General features: G+C 45.0%; 1 protein-coding gene across 3 annotated transcripts; it reads right to left on the bottom strand.

The window, feature by feature from the left end:
* Nucleotides 1–1,006: 1,006 nt before the first annotated feature.
* Nucleotides 1,007–21,354, bottom strand: COPZ1 (COPI coat complex subunit zeta 1). Of its 3 annotated transcripts, none has more exons than XM_061615118.1 (9): nt 21,199–21,352; nt 10,777–10,845; nt 9,357–9,438; nt 6,597–6,688; nt 6,017–6,072; nt 3,915–3,992; nt 3,597–3,648; nt 3,111–3,149; nt 1,007–1,164 (listed from the first exon to the last, which is right to left on the bottom strand). In XM_061615118.1, the coding sequence occupies exons 1-9, from the start codon at nt 21,319–21,321 to the stop codon at nt 1,117–1,119; spliced, it is 639 nt and encodes a 212-aa protein (XP_061471102.1). In that variant the 5' UTR covers nt 21,322–21,352; the 3' UTR covers nt 1,007–1,116. The 3 variants fall into 3 exon arrangements, with proteins under 3 accessions (XP_061471102.1, XP_061471103.1, XP_061471104.1); XM_061615119.1 differs by lacking the exon at nt 21,199–21,352 and adding an exon at nt 19,953–20,036; XM_061615120.1 differs by lacking the exon at nt 3,915–3,992 and having other exon boundaries at nt 21,199–21,354.
* Nucleotides 21,355–21,400: the final 46 nt, after the last annotated feature.

The following is a 21,400-nucleotide window of genomic DNA, read 5'->3' as shown; positions in this document are numbered from 1 at the left end:
GGAATTCTCATTTCGTGGGCCAAATGCGGCCACTCCTCCAGGCTGCTTCTTTGTACAGCACTTGGGCGCTTCCCTAGGCCACACTTCTTAATGCTTCCTGCTTACCAGATGTGGGAGAGGGGAGAGAGTGTGTGCAGGAACCTCTGACTTTGCATGGCTGGAATGTAGACTACTGTAGAAAGGTAAAAATCACACCCACTTTTCACCTCTGCTTAGCCCACCACTGGCATGCTACCCCCAGAAGATTGCCCATGAAGGAATGTGGCCTGCAACTTGAAAAAGGTTCCCCCAACCCTGCTACAGAATCAATCACAACCTACACAATCTAATCACCACTATCAAGGCCCACCCAAGGAAGAATTGCTAGGCACTGGTTCAATCAGCAGCTGATTCTGTTTTACAGTGCTTTGAAAACATTTCCTGAGAAACAGCTTATAAATCCTCAAGAAAATAAGAATTTTGTGTAACTCTTTAAGCCCTACATCCTCCTGCTCTAGTTGCAACAGATGGTATGGTAAGCAGAGAGAGACAGACAAATATAACAGGCACAATTAGTTATGCAAAGTGACATGTGGGTATGTGTTGTGCTACCATTAAAATGCACAAGCTCTAAGGATGCCTTAGTATTGTCCTCTGGTAGGAAATACAATCCATAGCAAAGGATTAGCTAGTGGTCCAAACCATTGCTGGGCAGCTGGTTGTTAGGGAGGCAAATCCAAATCACAGTGCCCATAAAAAGGGACTATTTAGGACACCGTGATCAGAACCAAAGGCAAAAAAGATCAGAGAATGAGAAGGCTTTTCAAACAGAATGAAGCACCTGCCTCTCTGACCTACACAAGGAGTGTCCAGGATGGAGGGAGGACACCCAGAAAGAGACTTTTCCCTTACATGAAGGAGCATTCTTTGAAGTTGCAACTATGAAAATGGCCCTGCTAACTGGTTCCCCTCATACGAGCCGCAACCACCACTTGAAACAGTGATGAGACTCAGTAAGAGACAGAAATCAAATACATCAAAAACTGGTCGTGTTATATTTTGGTCAGTGCGAAACAGACAGGAAGAAGGGACAGCTGGGGACACAGTAGGTTAATGGGGCAGATCCCACGTGGCTCCTCATCGCAGCAGTGACCACTTGATCTGTTCCTTTGCTGACTGCAGTACCTGCAAAGAGAAGTTGAAGGGTACAGATTTTTCCCAGTCAGCAGGAGTCAGTCAAAACAACTCTAGCGATAAGGAAATGCCTTACATAATCTCAGAAAAGGGGGTCATAGTACATACATAAATAAACTTGGGGCAAATGTTGAGGCTCATGTGTTCCAGCAAGGCCCACTGGGTCTGATGCCTACCCAGCATTGACACTATCAGACACAGCTATATATTCCTAAACATACGTATTTTCCCACAGTGGCACTTTTGGAAGGGAGCTGAGCAGCTTACACTTCCCAAAATGCAACGTCTGACAGCTGAAAATGTCTGGGGCGTTTGCTATGCAGTGCACTGAAGCTCTACCTTTTGACCTGTGGAGATCTTGCTTACTCTCCCTTTGGCTTGAGATTTTATCAACATGTTTTCAAAGTTATCATTACAACCACAAGGACTAAAAAGCTTGGGTTGGTGTTGTTTTTAAAATGGCAGCCAAGATCCTCAGACAAATCTACGGCCTCCCTAAATGTGTCCCGTCAGCGGCTCTTAGGTTGGAATCTGGCTTAACCTCATTGCAAACACATGCATGGCCTATTGCCTATAACTATTGGTGCAAAGTGTCATATGAAAATACCTCTAGCTACCCCTCATGTATATGGGAAGATACTTACAACTCACATTGGGCGAAAATTTTCATTTCCCACCTTACAAGTATAGGACTATCCCCTGAATATTTAACATCTCAAGATCCAAACTCAATAAAATATTCTATACGAACATGTCTTAGAGACATAGATTATCAACTTGCAACTTCCGCAGCTTCCTCTACCTGTTCTCCGACTCACTTTGGCTTAAAGTATGACCCATTAAATTGTTCTCCCTATCTGGATTTTCTAACTATCTCTAAATATCGTCTAGCCTTTACCAAGGCTAGATTTAATTGTCTAGCCTCGGCCTTGCTTGATGGGAGATTTTTAGGTATCCCTTTTAACAATCGAATCTGTCCCTGCAAAGCTGATGCGATCGAAACTCTTTATCATGTCATTTTCGATTGCGTATTACATAAGGAGGAACGTACGAAGCTTATTACCCCAATAATTAATAAATTTCCCCATAAATCAGATAAATATTTACTTGCTTTCCTATTATATGGTTCTAGTAAAGAGATAACCTTACCGGTAGCTAAATTCATTTTTATCGCCCAACAAATTCGTAGAGGTTGTTCTTCTTCTGTTCTTTCGGATAATTAGAAGTATTTCCTATCTTATTGTAATGTATTTGGTAACTGTTCTATATTTTAACCTTTGATCTCCCATGTACCTTTGTTTTAACATATGCATCATTTCCTTTTCCGTATATGGGTCTATGACCGTAATAAAGTGGATTGATTGATTGATTGATTGAGCCAAGATTCTCAGCATATCAAATTCAGCATTGGACTCCAAAAGCTGCAGTTGTGGGATGCCATGGCAGACATGTCCCCTGGGTGGCAGTCCTGGGAATGTCCTCCCAGGTTACCTCCTCAATTATTATTAATTATGTTTGTTCATTGCTTTCTGCAAAACGTCTCAAAGTGACTTATAAAATATTAAAATACAGAACATTTTTTTTAAAAAATTAAATCTGTAACAGAAGAAAACAGAATAATAATAGAAGTATTCATCCATGAACATGAAAAGGACAAATCCTACACTCCACTAAAAGATGAAACCCAAACAGGCCAGAATTATATCACATTATGATAAAATTAATTCTGGGTAAACAGGGTTGTTGTTTTTTTGCCTAGTGCATCAAGTTTTAACATTTCTCTGAGTTAAAGTTTCTCTGAGGAGATCCTTCCACCATTGGTGTAATATTCAGGAAGTTTTACTGGGAAGAGGGGATGGGGAGGAGATTTGTAGAAACAAAGGCACCAAGCAGAATTTAATGAAGGGTACCCAAGCAGTCCTGGGCAGAAGACATACCTGTGATACTGTCTGCTCTGTAAGAGGGACATCCTCTCCCTGAAATATGAGGAAAAACACAATTTGATGGGGGTGCAGAAATGCTCCTGGGCACACTAGTGAAAATAGGTTTGGTTGACCACTGTGAAAACAGGATGTTGGGTTAAATGGGCATTTAGTTTGATCCAGCTCTTCTTCTTTTAGGTCCTCCAATACCTAAAGAAGACCCGACTCCTAACTCTCAACTATACAAGCATCTACTCTTGAGTTCCCAGATCCTACCCAGGATCTTGGGACTGTTCAGAAGGGTCCCCAAAAGGCCATTTAGTCCAATCACTCACTAGAGTGTAGCAGTCACAGCCTCCTCTCTCCCAACTTCCCAAATCAATTGGTTGATTTCTTCTGTTGTAAAATGGGTCCCTGTGTCCCTCAGCTAGGACAGGTCAGAGGGATCACGCCTACTGGACAGGCATTCAAGGAAGAAGAAAAGAGATGGGTTTCACTCACCCGCACTGCAACTCTGTGTAGCACCTGCTGAGGGTCACTCTCAAGAATCACCCTGCAAGAGATGATGGAACAGCCACTCACACAATTGGGCTATGCTCCAAGGTAGATCCTGGGCAGGGCAGGAGCGATAAGGGGTCATTCAAAAAGCAAAGCCTACCATCAACAATGCATATTATGTCAAGACACACACACAGACACACGTGTGTATGCATCAGATCCTGCTTAAGACCCGGAAGATGTCTGGGCTCCAGGTTTGAAAAGAGATTAGCACCTAGAAGATTTCTGGCCTCTACTGCATACCATAGTGACTGGACTTACCCCCCATCCACAATTTCATCCACTGCTAGGAAAAGGCCCTCCATGTTCTCCAGGAGCGCTCGCTTCTCCACATTCTTCCTGCAGAAAGACACGCCAGATTCTGCTCAGTGAGAAGCTGAGGATCTATATATAATCTTAGCACCCAGGACTTTTTAAAGACCAGGGCCCAGCTCATCATCAGAACCCTAAGCACAGACATTGTTCAGATACATTCCACATATTCAAAGCTTTACTATACAATCACAAGGACTACAGCAATCCAGGATGAGATGCAACAGGCTTTAACAAGGGGTTAGACAAATTCATGAAGGCTATCAATGACTACTAATCACAATGGCTATGTTCTACCTCCAGTGTTAAGAGGTGGTATGCCTCTGAATACCAGCTTCTGGGAATCACAAGTGGGGACAGTGCTGTTGCCCCCATGTCCTGCTTCTGGGTTTCCCACAGGCTAGGCCTATGAACTAGATAAGCCATATTCCACAAACTAAATAAATACAGACAAATATGCCTTTACTATAGGTGGAACTCCCTCCCACCTGAGATTAGGCAGGCCCCTCACTGTTGAACTTCAGACACCTGACAAAGACCTTTCTTTTTCATCAGGCATTTTAAGAAAGCATCCTGTTTTTATGATTAATTGCAACTGATTTTATCCACTCTATGCTTTTTGTAATTTTTACACAGAGATTTTTGTTATTAAGCAGCATATAAATACCTTAAGTAATATAGTTAAGGCAAGAAGTAAAAACAAGCTCCCGTCATTCATTTATTTGTTGCCACAAATATACTCTGTTTCTGCTAGCCATGGGTGAGGAAGCCAGAAGCCGTGAAGAGCACACAAGGCCTGCCCCCCTTGGCCACTGAAAGCCCTGCTCAGCCTACTTCTAGCAACTTCTAACCATCCCAATATTTTCTCTTTAAAGAACAAAAACTAAGATTTTCCAAAGCCGGATTCTGTGCTCATGCTGTGCCGCGGCAGACACCCCTAACACGCCGGCGTTATTATTGCTTTTCTATGCAAGAGTCACACTGACTTCAGCAGCTGTGAAAGGAACAAGGCACCTGCCTGTAGCAGCTGCTCATCTGGCTTGGACAGGACCCAAATCCTGTGTGTTTGGCTCTGCCAAGGACACCTCTCCTCTCTCTGCTCACATATGGCTGCTAGCAGGACCGCTTTATTTGCTTTTTAACCTGGCTGACAAACCTCTCCCAACTGCCACCACTGAGGTTGCAATCCTATACACGCTTACGTGGAAGCAAGTCCCACTGAACATCAGGGGGGCTTTTTATCTTTTTAAAGATATTTCTCTCCCGCTCTTTGTCCAACGGAGCCCTTCTAGGATGGTCAACGAGTATAAATAACTAATTTACATCATAAAAACACTGAAACATGCAATGAGACCGCAACAATATTATGAGTAGGGTTGCCAGGTCCATAGCCTGAGACTGATCCTGTATCTTTAGGAGAAGAGAAAGTTAGCCAAGTGCAGGTGTTCTTGCAACACTGTAATGAGAAAAACCACAAGGTGGAATTCTCCCTTCCCCCTGCACAACTTTTAAAGATACAGAAGACCTCTTGCTTGCCAGGCCCAGCCTCCAACCTTGTGGTTTTTCCCATCACAGTGTTGCAAGAACACCGGCACTTGGCTGACTTTCTCTTCTCCTAAAGATACAGTCTCAGGCCAAGAACCTGGCAACCCCAATTATGAGGGAGCATGTAAAATATGTTAGCCAAATTAAAATGTCTGGGGAAATGGAAATGTCTTGACATGCAGTGTAGGCAGCAGACTTTACTTCTGAGAAAACATGCACAGGATTGCACTGTAAGTTGCTTAACCTATTTTGGGGAGAGGGGGTTGAAAATGGTATTGCTTTTAATGGGTGCTTAGCACATCCTAGCTGGGGTGGGATGTGTGTGTGGATCCAAACAGTGTGTTGAACCAGGACTCTGAAAATCAGTTTGTTCACACTTACAACACAATGTAAACCTTTGCAGTGGTGTTCCCAACCCCAAACTGGATGTTTTTGAATTCCAAAACCAACTCTCACATTTCAACTTGTGTGACAGGCTCAACCACGACCAGAAAGGAGATTCTTACCGTAGCATCTGACTAAGTGAGTCAAAGAGGCAGTTCAGCACAGCCATTAGCATTAGCTGAAAAGGAGAGAACAAAGTTACAAACCATACATGCACACAAACAGTGCACATGCATACACAACTGGCTCCAGGCAAAGCTCCCTCTGAAGCACTTGGGAGTTATTTCTAGAGGGCAATAGCTTGGCACTTATTGCCAGGCCACCTGAGGACATAGTAAGCCAGGCTCGTTTTGCTCTGGTGAAGTCTTCCCCTTTAAAACAGGACTGGGGAACCTTCAGTCCTCCAGATATCATTGGATTACAACTCCCATCATCCTTGACCATTTGCCATGCTGATGTTAGTTGGAATCCAACAACATCTGGAGGGCCACAGGTTCCCCACCCTGCCTTAAAGAATCCACAGGGCTGTCAACAATTTTCAGGGATGGTGGAAGGGCTCAATAAATCATCCTTGCCACACAGCACCACAGTGATGATCAGCAATTTGTGCATGCTTTGTCCTGGAGGAAAAAGTTAAGGATTTCATGCAACACAAAGATCATTTGTGTAGAAAGCTTCTTTGCTGCATAAGGGAAAGCACACCTCATTTTCATAGGAGCTGCCGATGACATAGAAATACAGGTCAATGCTGCTCTTGTAAACAACCGTCAGTCCCTCTAGCAGGGCGATCTCACCTGGAGGGGGGGAGAAGGGGGAGAAGGAATTTAAAAAAATTAAGTGAAGAAGACCTGGAAGAGTGTATGAAGAACATTATCAGTCTTCAATAAGAGCAATACTCTGGTACACTCCCCTTTCTATTCAAAAGCTGCTTAGTAAGAAAACAGTATCTAGAGTTTCAGAGCACATTTACACAAATTAGGGGCACACTACCAAACATCCCAGTGTGGAATCTATCTATCAAGCTCGGCTAGCTCAGCTGCACAAACATAAATGGAGTAGCTTCTTTATGAAAAGGAAAACTGAATGAAACGCCTTCTTACAAGTGTTATCACTGCTGCATATGTCCTCCTTGCATTCTGGAGTAAGCTGGAGGAGATTGAATTCAACTGGAATATTATTTCTTAATTTAGATTTGATTCAGTTTTCTACTGATGAAGAACATTTATATTCAATACACATTGGGAAATGTCAAAACCAGTATCTTAATCTATCTTTCTTGCACCCGTTGGTTTTGGCTTCTCATCACATGCTAGTGCAGATCCTGCCCTCGGAACAGAGCAAAGCCACTATACTCATGGCGACTGCAAAAAGCATGCTCTAGAATGCAAAAAGATGGAGCCTTCTGGAGCCACAACTATAAAACTACCTTCTGTGGCCAGCATGATGAAATTAGACCATCGGTGTTTTAGCATTGAGGCCCAAAATGTGGACCCATACTAGAAAGCAGACAGATGGATAATGTGCAGCCAATACCTGCATACCACAGCAGTCTTGCAATGGCCACCCACCTGTTCCAACCCACCCACATCACAAGTGGCTGTGGGACAAGCACAAGCCATGCAGATTTGGTAGCAGAAATTGCCATTTCAGCCATCAAAAGAGGACTTGCTTTTTGAGGGTACCTACTGCCTGTTTAAGTTCATGCTCAGTGTGACAAAGTTCTGCCCTGCCAAGGGGTATGTTCCTTTAAGAGGCCCAACTTCTCTAGACTTCCATCATTTCATGCCCAAAGCAGGGAAGGCATGTCTTTCCTGTGCATCTGAATACACAAGCTGAGCAAATCTAGCTGTCTAGCAGGAAAGCCAAACAACTCAGGTAGTACTTAACACTTGGACTGCCCCAGCTCCCCAAAAGGTGTTAGGAACATTTTCCTGAGTATGTGCAAGTCACCCCACTGGCTGAGCAACAGAACCTGTCAGTCAAAGTAATCAGGCTTAAAAGACCCATCAATATAGAAAGTGTTGCTTTTAGCCTTTGTTCCTCCAAGCATTGATGCTGCTGGGTGTATGTTTGCTCATGAGGCAACCCTATGTTGTCCAAGTACAACTTCCAAAGCCAGCATTTTTGTTTTCCTAAAGCATCCTTCTGCTTTTCCCTTTTTGTCTCTTAACCCTGTTCTTAATAGCTTCTTAAAATTGGCTTTTGGGGCCGATGTGCTCAGTTTGTGACTGCTCAAGGGACTGTGTTTTCCCCACTGTGCCTTCATTCCTTCGGGTCATGCTACTTATTTGTGCATGGAGGAAAGCAAGCAAGCCCTGCTCTCATGGAGACAGAGAGGTGCTAGCGGGATGCTCCCTTGGCCAGGCAAATAACCAGCTCGCATTGGTTGCTCCTCAGGTAACTACTAGAGGCCAAGCCAGAGGTGGTAATAGCTACCAGATATCTCTTACCCAACGGAGTGCTAGTGCCAGGCAGTCAGGGCAAAGGGGGGAAACCTTCACACCCAGCCTCCCTCATCCCCAGTCCCCTCAACAAACGTAGGTGATGGGAAATAGCTTTGATGAACTGGGCACTGGATGTATCAATTATTCACTTTCTCAGGCTGCTTAAGATAAAAGAAGCCCTGCTGGATCAGACCAAAGGTCTATCCAGACCAGCATCCTGTTTCCCACAGCAACCAACCAGATGCTTCTGAGAAGCCCACAATGCAGGACAAGAGGAAAATGTCTCATCGATATTTTCAAACTGTTCAGAGAGGATTTTTTCCCCAGCTGAAGAGTGGGATAAAAATGAGTTACTGAATAAATAACTCCCAACAGCTGGCATTCCAAAAGCGTGGAGGCCTGCAGGCAGTACAGGAGCAGAAGAGGAGCCCTGCTGGATCAGGGCAAAGGCCCATCCAGTCCGGCACCCTCTTCTCACAGTGGCCAACTAGATGCCCCTCTGGGAAGCCCACAAGGAAGCAGGACAGCAGTGCAACAGCACTCTTCCCATCTGTCATTCCCAGCAACTGGTATTGAGGCATACTGCCCCTAACAGCTGTCCTGAGCAGTAGCCACTGACCACCTTCTCCTCCATGAATTTGTCTAATCCCCTTTTAAAGGCAGGTAAATTGATGAATGTCGCCACGCCTTGTGGATGCAAATTCCATAGCTGTATGGAGAAGTACTTCCTCTTGTCTGTCCTGAATCTTCCACCATTCAGCTTCATTGGAGGACTCTGGGTACTAATGTTATGAGAGGGGTAGAAGTACTTCTCCCTAGCCGTTTTCTTCACATCAGGCATTAAACCTCTCTCACTTGCCTTACTTGCTTTTTAGACACGCAGAGGGCCATTAATCATGCAATGGTAATGGGGACTCCCTCCAGAGATCCCCAAAAGGGCCTGGGAAGAAGTCTATTGACCTCCTCCATATTGCAGCCCCAGATGCCCCCTCCCATCTTGCTCCCCAGCAGAACCTACTATCTGTCCGGTGAGTCTTGTTGAAAATATTCTTCTCAAAGGCCTTCTGCTCCTTGACGGAGGGGTAGGTGTCATCATAATACTGCAGGGGAAAAGGAAGGCTGCTTGTTACACAAGAGGCACAGTATCCAAACCACTTGCCAGGTTCAAACGCTACCCAAGAGAGCTTCACAAATATGACAATATTTATTTAGAATTACAATCTACTATATATTTCAAAACTGCACTGATTCTTTGGTTGCTTAGAATTCACTGGACAACTCTTCTTCACCAATATGATTTTTTGCTGAAGCACTCATAGATCTTTATCTTTCCACCTTACTTAACCTCTTAAAGCAAAGCAAAGAAAAATGCTATGAACAGAAGGTCACAAGAACATAAGAACAGCCTGCTGGATCAAGCCGATGGCCCATTCAAAACTGCACTGAGTTTAATAAGTGACTTCAAAACTGCACTGATTCTTTGGTTGCTTAGAATTCCTGAGGAAAACTGAATGCAAGACTGCTAGTCTGCTATGTACTCACAATGTTTGGAGTGGGTAACAACATTTGCTTTTAGTCACAATAATCCTCACATAAAAAGCTAAGATGCACAACATTTTTTCCTTTTTGCACAGATGGGGAAGTGAGGCAGAGACAGAGCCTCCTGGTGAGGGCATAGCTCAGGAGGAACTCGGGTTCCATAGGCTCCCTGGTGAATTACATCACTTTAGTTGTGGGTTGTGGATTAGAACAGTCTTCGCCAACTTGGCTTCCTCCAGATGTTTTGGACTGCAACCTCCCTCAACCCCACTCAGCATAGCCAGGCTGGCTGAGGTGATGGGAGTTGTAGTCAAAAATATCTGGCAGGCACCATGCTGGCAAAGGCTGGGTTAGAGAAACACACTCCCCTCCTCTGCCAACCAAGGCAGCAGGTGTAGAATTGGATGTAGTAGCACAGTGGTGGACAAGGACAACCTCCACACTGGAACATCTTCAGCAGACACTCATTTTGTGTGTGGGGCAGCACTGCAGGTAAATGATCCTACAACTACAAAACTATCACAAGGATTGCGTGGAGAAATTTGTTGGCAGTAAACTCTGCACAAATAAATGGAGCCTAAAGCATGAGTGGAACCTGAGGTCCTCCAGGTGTTGTAGGATGATTGCTGCCATTGGTAGCCTGGAGTCCAGCAACTCTGGAGGGCCAAAGGTTCTCTGCCCTCTGAGGAGTACCAGTTATTGGAACACACTGGGTAGGAACCTGCTAGCAAGAGTTAAGATAGGGCTCATGCTGCCTCAATGGGCACAGGTGAATGGACTCATGTCCTTCTTGCTCAGAAAGCAGCAGCCCAACTGGCTGTCCATAAGAGCATCCTAGCTCCTAAAGAGGACTCTGCCAAGCGGCTTCGTTTCTTTCCCACGATTCCGTGAAAGCTTACCTTGGCAAACAGACGGTCTCCATCGTTATCCAAAATCAGGATGGCTTTCACTGTGTAGAGAGATGGCTCCTGCAAAGGAAAGCACAATGTCACAATGCTGTTCAACTGACACCGCATGCTGCTTTCTCCAACCACAGGAGAAATGCTAGCCTACCCAGGAGTGGGGCCACAGCTTCCAGTGTGGTGCACAGATGGGTAGGATCGTAAGAGCTGTTACAATGAGCAGAGCTGTATATATAATGAACTCCTCCATACCAATTATTCCAGGACTGCACAGTTTGTGACCCACTGATCTTACCGCAGCCTACCAGCCATGTATGGCAGTCCACCACAGGTTCAATAAGCCTGACATTGGACATTGTGAAAACAGCTAATGTGTACCCTCTTTCTGAGTCAAGCTGAGCTCCCTTTGGATGTGCAGCACAATAAGGTTGTTGTTGTTTTGTTCTTTTATTGCATTATTATTGCGGTTCTGTATAGAACCTTGCAGCTGTGTCTGCAACTATGCACTGTGGAACAAAAATATTTGAAAATTCGGGGGGGGGAAGTGAATGGTTAAAAAAAGGAATGCTTTTTTAAATTGGTTTGTTGATCTGTTTGCCATCCTGGGATCCTTTGGGAGCAAGGGTGGGATATAAATAAAATAAATAAGAGAAGTTCCTTTTTGCAGTAGTGAGACCCCTCTCACATACGCTCCTGGCAGCATGAGAGCTGCTTCCAGATGGCACAACCCCAAACTGCAGGAGCACACATGGCCACGTGTGTGATTGATGTTGGTTTCTGTCACCTGATCAACTCCTAGTAGAGTGGTAAATGCACAGGAAGGACGCATATGCTTGGCACCAGCCATGTTATTCACATACAAGTGGTGGGATCACACCACATGGAAGCTCTCCTTCAGTGCTGCAAGCACATGTGAATCACACACACAGACATGTGCACAAATCCAACAGAGAATAAACCAGCTGTGCCAAGAAGTTGGTCTCATTTCAACCCGCTCCACAGAAAACCTGATTTGAGATGACTCCGTTTACACCTGGAGCTGTATCAGCACCACCACGTTTTTGCAAACCGCTTAGAGGTTTTTGACAATCAAGTGGTATATAACTTTTAAAAATAAAACAAATAAGATGACAGGATCCCTGCATGAGAATATACCTGTATAAAGGGGGGAACCATCTAGTACAGGATAACTCCACTGGTACAATGCCCAACAGGGGAATGTTCATAGCACATCACACCTCTGGAAATCCAATGGGACAGGTGATCTAAAAGACTGGAAAAGAACTGACAATCCCAAGAGGTGGTTGCTGCCAACAATCACCAAACCAGAGCATCCTGTACCATGAAGGACTCTAGAAGACATATGCGTGCACTGATAACGCTAAATACATAATCACACAAGAGAACCAAGTTGTCTTACTGCAGTATGCAATTCCCTTGGCAGACAACCCCATCCCCTTGACTGACCACCCCATGCTCCCTTCTGGGTTCCAAATATCCCACAGCATCTTCAATACAACTCCCATGGTAGCCTGTTTCCTGCTCTTCACCACCAAGAGGAGCCCCAGGACCATAGTGGCTAACGGTAAGTTTGCTGTAATCAATATCAAGAAGTACATAGTCACAGGAGTTACAAGTTTAGGCTGCACATAAACAAAGTACAGAATTATACACACAGCCTTCCTCACCACACTTTTTGCAGTTCTCATCCTCTTAAAAAAGCATGGCTGGGAAACCTGTAGCCCAAGAACCACACCTTCATGCAAGTGGCAAGGGGTGGGAATGGGGGTGGTGGCAGAAAGAGAACAGAAAGGATGTGCCCTGCCCCCTTTTGGCTCTGGCCCCACCCATTACCAGCATGCACCCCTCCCGCTCCTAAGATTGCAGCCCTCAAAAGAAAAAAAGGTTCCCTGTCACTTCTCTAAACCATCCATTGTCAATGGATTGGTTGCGACAGGCAAGTGGATTGCACTACAGGCACACTATTATTTTCTCCTCTTCTTTTTTTAAAGAGACAGAGACAAAAGGTGACTAGAAACAAAGGAAGGAGGGCTCCTTTACCTTTAATTGTTGCAATTAATGCAGTTTTTCTCACCTCTATACGACAAGCTGCACTTACCAAAAGAACATTAGAGCCCTGCTGCTGGATCGGGCCAATGAACCACCTAGTCCAGCATCCTGCTCTCACAGTGGCCAACCGGGTGCCCCTAGCAAAGGCCAAAAGGAGGAGGAAAATTCCACTCTGCTTTTCAAAATTAAAGGTCCCTCCTTGGCATCTGATCACAGGCCAGGAGAAAAAAAAGCAATATGCAGCAAAAAATAATAAATAAATAAATAAATAAATAATAAAAATTAACCAATGGGTCTCATATCTGGAAAACCACACTACAATCAACAGCAGCATGTGATGAGGTCCAGATCAGTTATCAGCTTTTAGAAGGAGGACCACATTTATGGCTCTCATCTCTTCCTATCCCAATGCTCAGGAGAGATTAAGAACAAGTATGTGTACAGCAAAGTGTACAGCCTCCCCCGCATCTACCCCGTGGCTCTGATCCAAGGGGGGCAACAGATTAACCTACCCTAGGTTGACCTGGGGACCACCTCCCGCCCCAGATCGTGTCCCAAATTAGTCTAGGGGGCAAGGCTAAAGTTTAATTAGGGTTTTAAAACCCTAACCCTAAACATAGCTGAGAGAGGGGCAGGGGAAGAAGACATGGCATCACAGCACCTTGCAGAATTGATCCCTCCACTGAACAGCTGTTGAGCAGAGGAGGCAATCTTGTGCGGGTGTTCAGCAAGCCACTTTCCTTTAGGAAAGCCACTTGTGAAGCAACACTCACACCCTGCAGTATCATCAAGGGATCAGTCCTGGAGGTGGTCGGAGGGGAGAGGCATCAGGCAGGAAGGCAGCTGGGTCTACCTTCTCCCAGACCTGAGGTAGATTTGGGCTTTTTCATTGGGTTTTCCCGCCCTCCCTGACTCTCCTTGCCTGAGGCCCACTCTCTGACATCCATGGATTGCTCTGGGTCATCCATTCCATCCCATCCCAACCCAACCCATGGCTGTCTGAACCCAACTTATCCAAAGCCCAAATACCTCTGAATAGGCCCAATTTGGCCCAGGAATCAGCCAAAGCCGATGCACAGCCCTAGTGTACAGTGTGTGCCAAACTGCAAAAGTAAATGGAGGCCACCTCCCTGCCATGTCTGTGGCTCAGCGAGGAGGGAGTGCTTCAACAGCCGCTTGAAGAAAGAGAAAGGACCAGAAAGGTGTGCAGCTCCTTCTTGCTGGATGCTGGAAAGCTCTCGAGACAAAGTTCTGTGATGCACTGACTTCCACGTAGCCACAGTCGGAGTGTATAACAGAACTTCACCTCAAGCGCTGCAACAGCCCTTCACTGAGAGAAGCAGGCTCATCTATGGAACACACTGGCAAGCAAATCCACCACTCCACCGAAACTCTAAACCAGAACCCTCTCCCAAGCCACTGCCTCACTGAACCATCCTCAGACCGAGGCAGCATGGCGCATGACTGTTTTCAGATTTTGAGAGATGGGTATCCCTAACAGCCACAGGAAGTGAAGGTTCTCTAATCTTCTCAGGATCACTTCCCAGAGCTATTATAACCCAAGAGCTGGCATCCAAATTTCAAAACTTCTCATACACTTCCTGTCTTTCTCACAAAAGGCATTCTTTTGCAGAGCAACCTGCCAGTATTTCAAGCACCACCACAATGAAGTGGGATTATTGGCCCTTGCAGCCTCCAGAGGTAGGAACCATCACAACAGGGCATAAATCTACTGGACAATAGCCTGGGTCCTAGAACTGTTACCGGCTGGAGGGCTGGGAATACTCAAGCACTGTCTTAACACAGCACTTTTCAGACAATATTTTGAAGAATCCTGGGATTCTTCAGATGACAAACTGAGTGATGGCAGCCAAGCATCCCTGAATGGCAACTCATCCACCATTACCTAATCATCTCCTAAAATTCACATCCATTCTAGGGTGCACTCTCAGCTCAGGCAACACAATGATGAGGCCCAACAGGACTGGGCAGCACCCTGCATGAAACTGAGCACATATCCTAAAGGACTTCCCAGAATCCTTCAACAAGCAAGAGATCCGTGGAGACCAACACTGAAAGGGGTTACCCCAGAGACTACAGGGACCCATGAAGCGATAGTCTTAAAATCACTGCTCTAAAGGCCTCCATTTTGCAAAGGGGTTCTTGGTGTTTCAACAGAAACCGCATGCCTCACCATACAATGGAAAAGAAGAAGAAAAGAACAGCTCTCTCTCGCTCGCTCTCTCTCACACACACACACAGAGTGGCTCATCTATCATCATGTGGAGGAGTAATAATGTAGACACATTTAGATTCTCCTTCTGTTGGCTTCATCCTTATTCATACATACATACATAAATTTGCCTGGTAAACTTTGTAGGCAGGCAGATATGGAGTGGGAAATTTCCTGCCCTCCTCTAATATTTCACCTGTCCCAGGGCAATGCCCGTTTTATAGCAAAAAAAAACACCCTGCTTTGCAGCAAGGTTGGACAGTCTAGACTTCCCCAGTGAATCCCTATGAAAACTGCAGGTGCAACACCTCAATGCCCCAAAGCTAAGCAGCCAATTTGCTATACAAATCATGTCAGAGGAATATCCAGATTGAATGAAGCCTCAGATGAGAGGGGGCAAAAGGCCACACATCTCTTTCCTGCCTTGCTTCCAGAGAGTGGTTCAGAATAGATGCTTACGCTATAACCATCGTAGGAGAATTTATACATCTCTTTGCCAGGGAGACAGGCTTCAACTGGAGACAGCAAATAAACACACATTTTAAATCTATAATGAGTGCTGACTGGAAGGCCAGAAGCGGCATAAATTCCTCTCTGGAGGTTTCCAGTTCAAGTCAAGGGGCTGCCTTGAGCAATCAACCATTAAAACAAGACGTTAAGAGTTACTGCACAGTTTATTCTGATCATTTAATTCTGAAGTTTCAATAAATTAAACTTCAATCAATTAAACTAGGTGTGCAACAGCCCAGATGGTCAGCACGAGAGCAGCAGCATCGCCATAAAGATTTTACAGCTGCCAGGACCTTGCGGAAGGGTAGCATTTGGCGAGGGAGACAAGAGGACAAGAAATATGTCCGTGTTGGGTTTTATTTGCAAGAGGCAATTGGAAGAGCCATGTGGAGGAAACAGGGCCGTCCCCATTGCCTGCTTAGGGAAAGTGCAGCTCACAAAACAAGGCAAGGCTTTCCTCAAAAGAAAGGAAGTGCATCACTAGAATACCGGTGATCCCAAATCACACCATGCCGAGCCTAGCAATAACCAGCCTGTGTCAAAAAGCAGCACATGTTCCACAGCAAAAAGGCATCCAACGCCTTTGCCAATGCAGCTGTGCTGCAGAAATTACACAGAAATTCAGAACTCAAATCCTCTCCTCCACAGAAGATGGCACTGGCAGATTTCTTGGGTATCCCAGTTGTAGTTCATCAGGGCTGGGAAGGGTTCTACCTTTTCCTATCCTTCAGGGCAGGGATGGGGAAAATCTGTGGTCCTCCAGATGCTGTTGCACTCCAACGCCCATCATGCCTGACCATTGGCCATGCTGCCGGGGGCTGATGGGAGTTAAAGTCCAACAAAACAGGGAGGGCCACAAGTTCCCCAACCCAGCTTTAGAGTTTCTCCCACTCCCCACAAGGGCTTCAGCAACAAATGACCTTTGCCCAATAAAAACAGCACAAGGATGGAGTTTGCTTCAGATTCAGGATTTAATCAATCAAATTCAGAGATGAGCAGATTTCTCCCAGTTGACTCTGGAGTTTTGCGTAGTTTTTATTTGAAGGGAGGAGTTGGGAGGGGAGAGGAGAACTATTTTTGCTACTTGATTAACCCATTGTTCAGTAGGCAATTTGATGTTGTGTGCCTTGCAGCCCAATCCTATCCATTTACTCAGAAGTCCCACTGAACTCAAAAGGCTCTTTCCAAATAAATGTGCATAACACAGACTGCTTCAAATACAACCCTTCCTATATGCACCTACGAATATGTGGTTGCTATCACAGCAGAGAAGCGATGTTCTCTATCCTACTCTCTCTCTCTCACTTCCACACAAATCTCTTCTCCCCCTCCCTCCATCTTGCAAAATAGAAACCTACTTGAAATAGAGATACAGTACGCTCCAATTATCTGAGCCTCCCCTACAGTACATTTTAAAAGTAATCCCATGTGGAGCCAGTCAAGCCTCTCATGTGCACCACAAAAATGTTGGTACAGCCCCATGGCAATAGGCCAAGAGGACATTACGTAGTTCAGACTCTGGTCTAGTTTTCATTAAGGTGTTAAACCTTTTCTCCGCCAACATGCTAGTGTTCCACCTGAAAGCAACATTCCCCCCCTCCCCATGAGGGAGCATTTCCTCATGTGGGCCTCTCATCTGACATCTGGAGTAGAACCCTCCAGTCACAGATATACTACCTGAATGAGAACTAGGCAAGGGTTTTGGCAGGTCCGATCTAGTATAGATCTAGTATAGATACAGCTAGTTCTCTGACCACTCTAAGATCAAGACTCAGAATAATGTGTTTTCTAGAAAAGGATAGGATTTGTACCTGAGATGCTGTGGATTCCCTGGGTAACACTGAGAAGTTACTGTTTCAACCATAGCCGTTCATCTGTAACAGCAGTTGGGAACCTGTGGCTCACCAGATGCTGTTGGACTTCAATTCCCATCAGCCAGTGCGGCCAATGTTTAAGGATGATGGGAACTGCAGTCCAACAACATAAATGGAAATAACTACAATGATCCTCTTAACAGATTTTTGTGAGAAGGAACAGGATAAGGTGGTCTTACGAATGTGGCAGGGATGGTTGGACAGAAACAAAAATTAATTAAAATGTTGAATTTTGATGATGGCAGCCACCAACAAAACAGCAGCAGGAAACAAATCTAAAACAGATTCTCAAGGCAGCAAATGTTCTTAATGTGCATTTAGTTTCTATTTAGTGCACTAGTTCAGCCTTCCCCCACTCCCATCATCCCTGACCATTGGCCATATTGGCTGGGGCTGATGGGAGCTGGACAACATCGGGACACCTACACGGAAGTAAATTAATAACACATGCAGTTTTCCCTTTTTACTTCCCAACAATCCAGTAAGATAGGTTGGGCTGTTAACTTTTCAGATTGTTATGTCATGACCAGGGCTGTGGAGTTGGAGTCGGAAGCAATTTTGGATGGAGTCGGAGTCGGTAGAAATGTACTGACTCCGACTTCAAAATAAAATCAATATTTTAATATTAATATTAATTTATTAATATTAATACATTAATATACATTTGCCATTTATGAAGGAGTCAGAGTCAGAGTCGGACAGTAGAAAAATAGAGGAGTCGGAGGTTTGACATACCGACTCCATAGCCCTGGTCATGACATGATCGTTTTCTTTATTCTTAATTTGTACTGATTTAGAACTCTTGCTTCATACTATCTGTTTTTGTTCCCTGCGTGGAGCATGCCAATGAAATGGCAGAACATAAATTTAATCAAATAATAATAAATATTATTTATTATCATCTTGGCTGAGAAGGGAGTTGGCCCCAATTTTCCTCAGTCCAAATCCAGCACTCTATTCACTATACTACACTGCCTCTACAGCTAATAAAGGCAAGCCTACTTATGAGAGGTATAAGGCAATCTGAGATTGAGAAAAATCTTCATGTACAAGCGACTGACAGCATGCAGCTATTTGGGCACGACAGATTCAGGTCTACAACTCAATCAGCCACATTTTCCCATTTTCTCAATCAGCATCGTAAGGCACCTGTTAAAACCCACATTCCTGTGACTCAAGGGTGCAGAACCATTTTTTGACATGCTTCCTTCTGGGCAACCTTCCGGGGACCAGGAGCCAGTGGTGGGTGGGGCCAGAAGCAAAAGTGGGTGGAGCAACATATGTAATTTTTGCCTTGGCACAGTAGGCTGGTTTCTACTCCCATACACCCCTCTCTATCCTACATACAGGCACGCAAGAGGCAAGATCAGAATTCAAGCACATGTTCCAGACAGGCAAAAACAGCCAAGGAAGGTGGGAAGCAGGGCTGGTGAGGGGTGTAGCCTGGGATAGTACAGAAGGCCAGACAGAGATGCCTGGAGGGCTGCATTTGGCCCCTGCACCCAAGATTCTCACCCCTGTGCTAGAATGTGAAGATAAAAAATTAAAACTGAGTAGAACGGGAAAGGGTTGATGGTTTTTTAAAAATGGTATTATGTATCTAGTTTATGCTTTTAAATGTGTTGCAAGTTGCTTGGAGACCTTTGAGTAACAAGTCTAATTAATAAATAATACTTTTAAGCAGATTAAAGGTGTTAAAGGGCAGTAAATTATAAAGGATGTTAATTATTATCGCATTTTTACCATACAAAAAGCAGCGTAATTTGGATTTTCCTCCTCTCAGTTTTCAAAATATCTCAGGCTGTCCCTGCAGCAGACTTTAGAAATCTTTCCCTGCATCTACAAAAGTGTCAAAAAGTATCAGAATATTTTTTCTGACACTGCAGGAACAATTGGTATTTATGATAATTGAATGGTGCGTCTTTAAAGTATGCAAACAGATGGATACATGCAGGTGGTTTTTCAGAATAGGGCCAAGACGGTTATGGTCTGGAGATCATATGAAGTGCACCTAAGTTTCAACCCCAAGTCTGTAAAGCAACTTACAAAGCAGAAATTCCAAATTGAAAACCACTCTTACCCAAAAAAAGCAGCAGGAATTTCTCCAAAAGACCTCAAAATCTACATAATGGAATAGTGCATTAAAAGGGATTCTAACATTTCAAACACATCTTTAAGGCACAATTACCCAGACACAGTAAGTTACACTATGGTTCCTCTTGTGCCCTGGATGTGTAAATTCAGCCCACAGTTAGTGAAAGTTTACCATTTCCTAATTTACAAGATACTGATGTGTGGGAGACCTATTGCAAAACAGGTGTTTTGCCAAATCAATTGCTTTACAGTCTTTATGAAATTGGTTTCCCCCACAAGTGAATAACAGGTTCATAGTGCAATCCTAAGCACATGTTCTCAAAAATAAGTCCCACTCAGTTCAACTGTATCTACTATCATGTTCCCTGGGGATTTTTAACATTTCTGCCTACCTTCTCCACAACTGACTTTTCTGCCAAGCAGTCCCTGCTGTAGCTTAGTGGTAGAGCATCTAATTTCATGCAGGTTCCAGGTTCAATCCCTAGCATTGGATATCCGCTGCCTGAAACCCTGGAGAGCGGCTACCGGTCAGTGTAGACAAACTAGATGGACCAATGGTCTGTCTCTGTATATGGCAGCTTCCTCTCTTCCTATGCATTTTGCAAAGGACCATGGGAGCATTCCACGATGTGCACCAACTATTGGGCCTCACTGCAACCCTGCAGGGACTGAGAGTGCAGCCTAAAACATAGAACTCTTCACCAGTTGACACCACTCATATGCTCAGAGGCACATGTTACCAAATTCTTCCAAGCTACACAGGAAGTAGATTGGACTGTGAAAGAAAAACCCAAATTGTGTTTGCATTTTGACAAATTTGTAGGGCACTACAATATCTCAGAGAGGAGGTCAGGTCTTCTACTCCCCTGGTGCATTTACTAGAGCTGCCCAATTTCCCTGCTTTTTAAAGTTTGACAGAAATATCTGCTGGCTATAGGTACATTCTTAAACCGCAAGGTTTTTTGCCTATTAGCTAATATGTTTGTGAGCTGAGGGCTGCCTTGCTACACCAGAGGTTTTAAAGAAGGCAGCCCTGAGCTCAAAAACATATATAAATTCAGTCAGCAGCTAGTTCATTACAGCTCCAATCCTATGCACACTTTCCTGGGAGTAAGCCTCATTTTTTCTCATGCATTCAGTAGGAATAATCGTTTTATTACTGCCTTTTCTAGCAATTCCCCTAGTGGAATCTAACAAAAAAAAAATTGAAGGAGGCAGTGAGTCGTTTGCCTGTACTGAAATCAGTTTATTTTACATTTCTCCTACATGTTTCAGGAGAGGGAGGCGCCACCTTTGGCATGGCAACTCCTTCCCTTTCGGGCCAGAGATGCCCTCAGAGACGACGGGGATGTGGTGACTCCCTGTTATTTCCTACGATAAGGAGTTCGCCCGTTAACTTCCTAAGTGTCTCCTAGAGGTCCTCTTTTCCTATGAACAGAGCTTGTCCCCTGGGATATGGACCGGCCTAGCCGCCTCCATGTTCCCACGAAGCAGCTGGGCCGGGCTCCATCAGAAGGATCGAGTCCAAGCCTAAGGAGGCCCCCAGCACCACCTGCTAGTTCCGTCCCGCCCACCTGCCCGTCTCCATGGAAACGGGCGCGCACCCCTGCAATTCTCCCTTGCCCCTCCGGCTCCTACCAGAATCAGCGCCTCCATCTTGGTCGCCCCGATGCCGACGTGGAGCAGCACCCGCGGCTGCACAGGATTGGCTGGCTCTACGCCAATCTTTTGCCAGGGCCCCGCCTCCATCCCGATGATCATTGGCTAGTTCTCTTCTTCCTCGTCTAACCTGCCCGTCCCGCCTCTCTACCTTTCCAGCTTGGGGGTGAGTTCTAGGGAG

Source organism: Rhineura floridana, chromosome 3, assembly GCF_030035675.1.
Source record: "Rhineura floridana isolate rRhiFlo1 chromosome 3, rRhiFlo1.hap2, whole genome shotgun sequence".
In the NCBI taxonomy this organism is placed as follows: Eukaryota; Metazoa; Chordata; class Lepidosauria; order Squamata; family Rhineuridae; genus Rhineura; species Rhineura floridana.
This window is presented reverse-complemented; position numbering and strand designations above follow the sequence as displayed.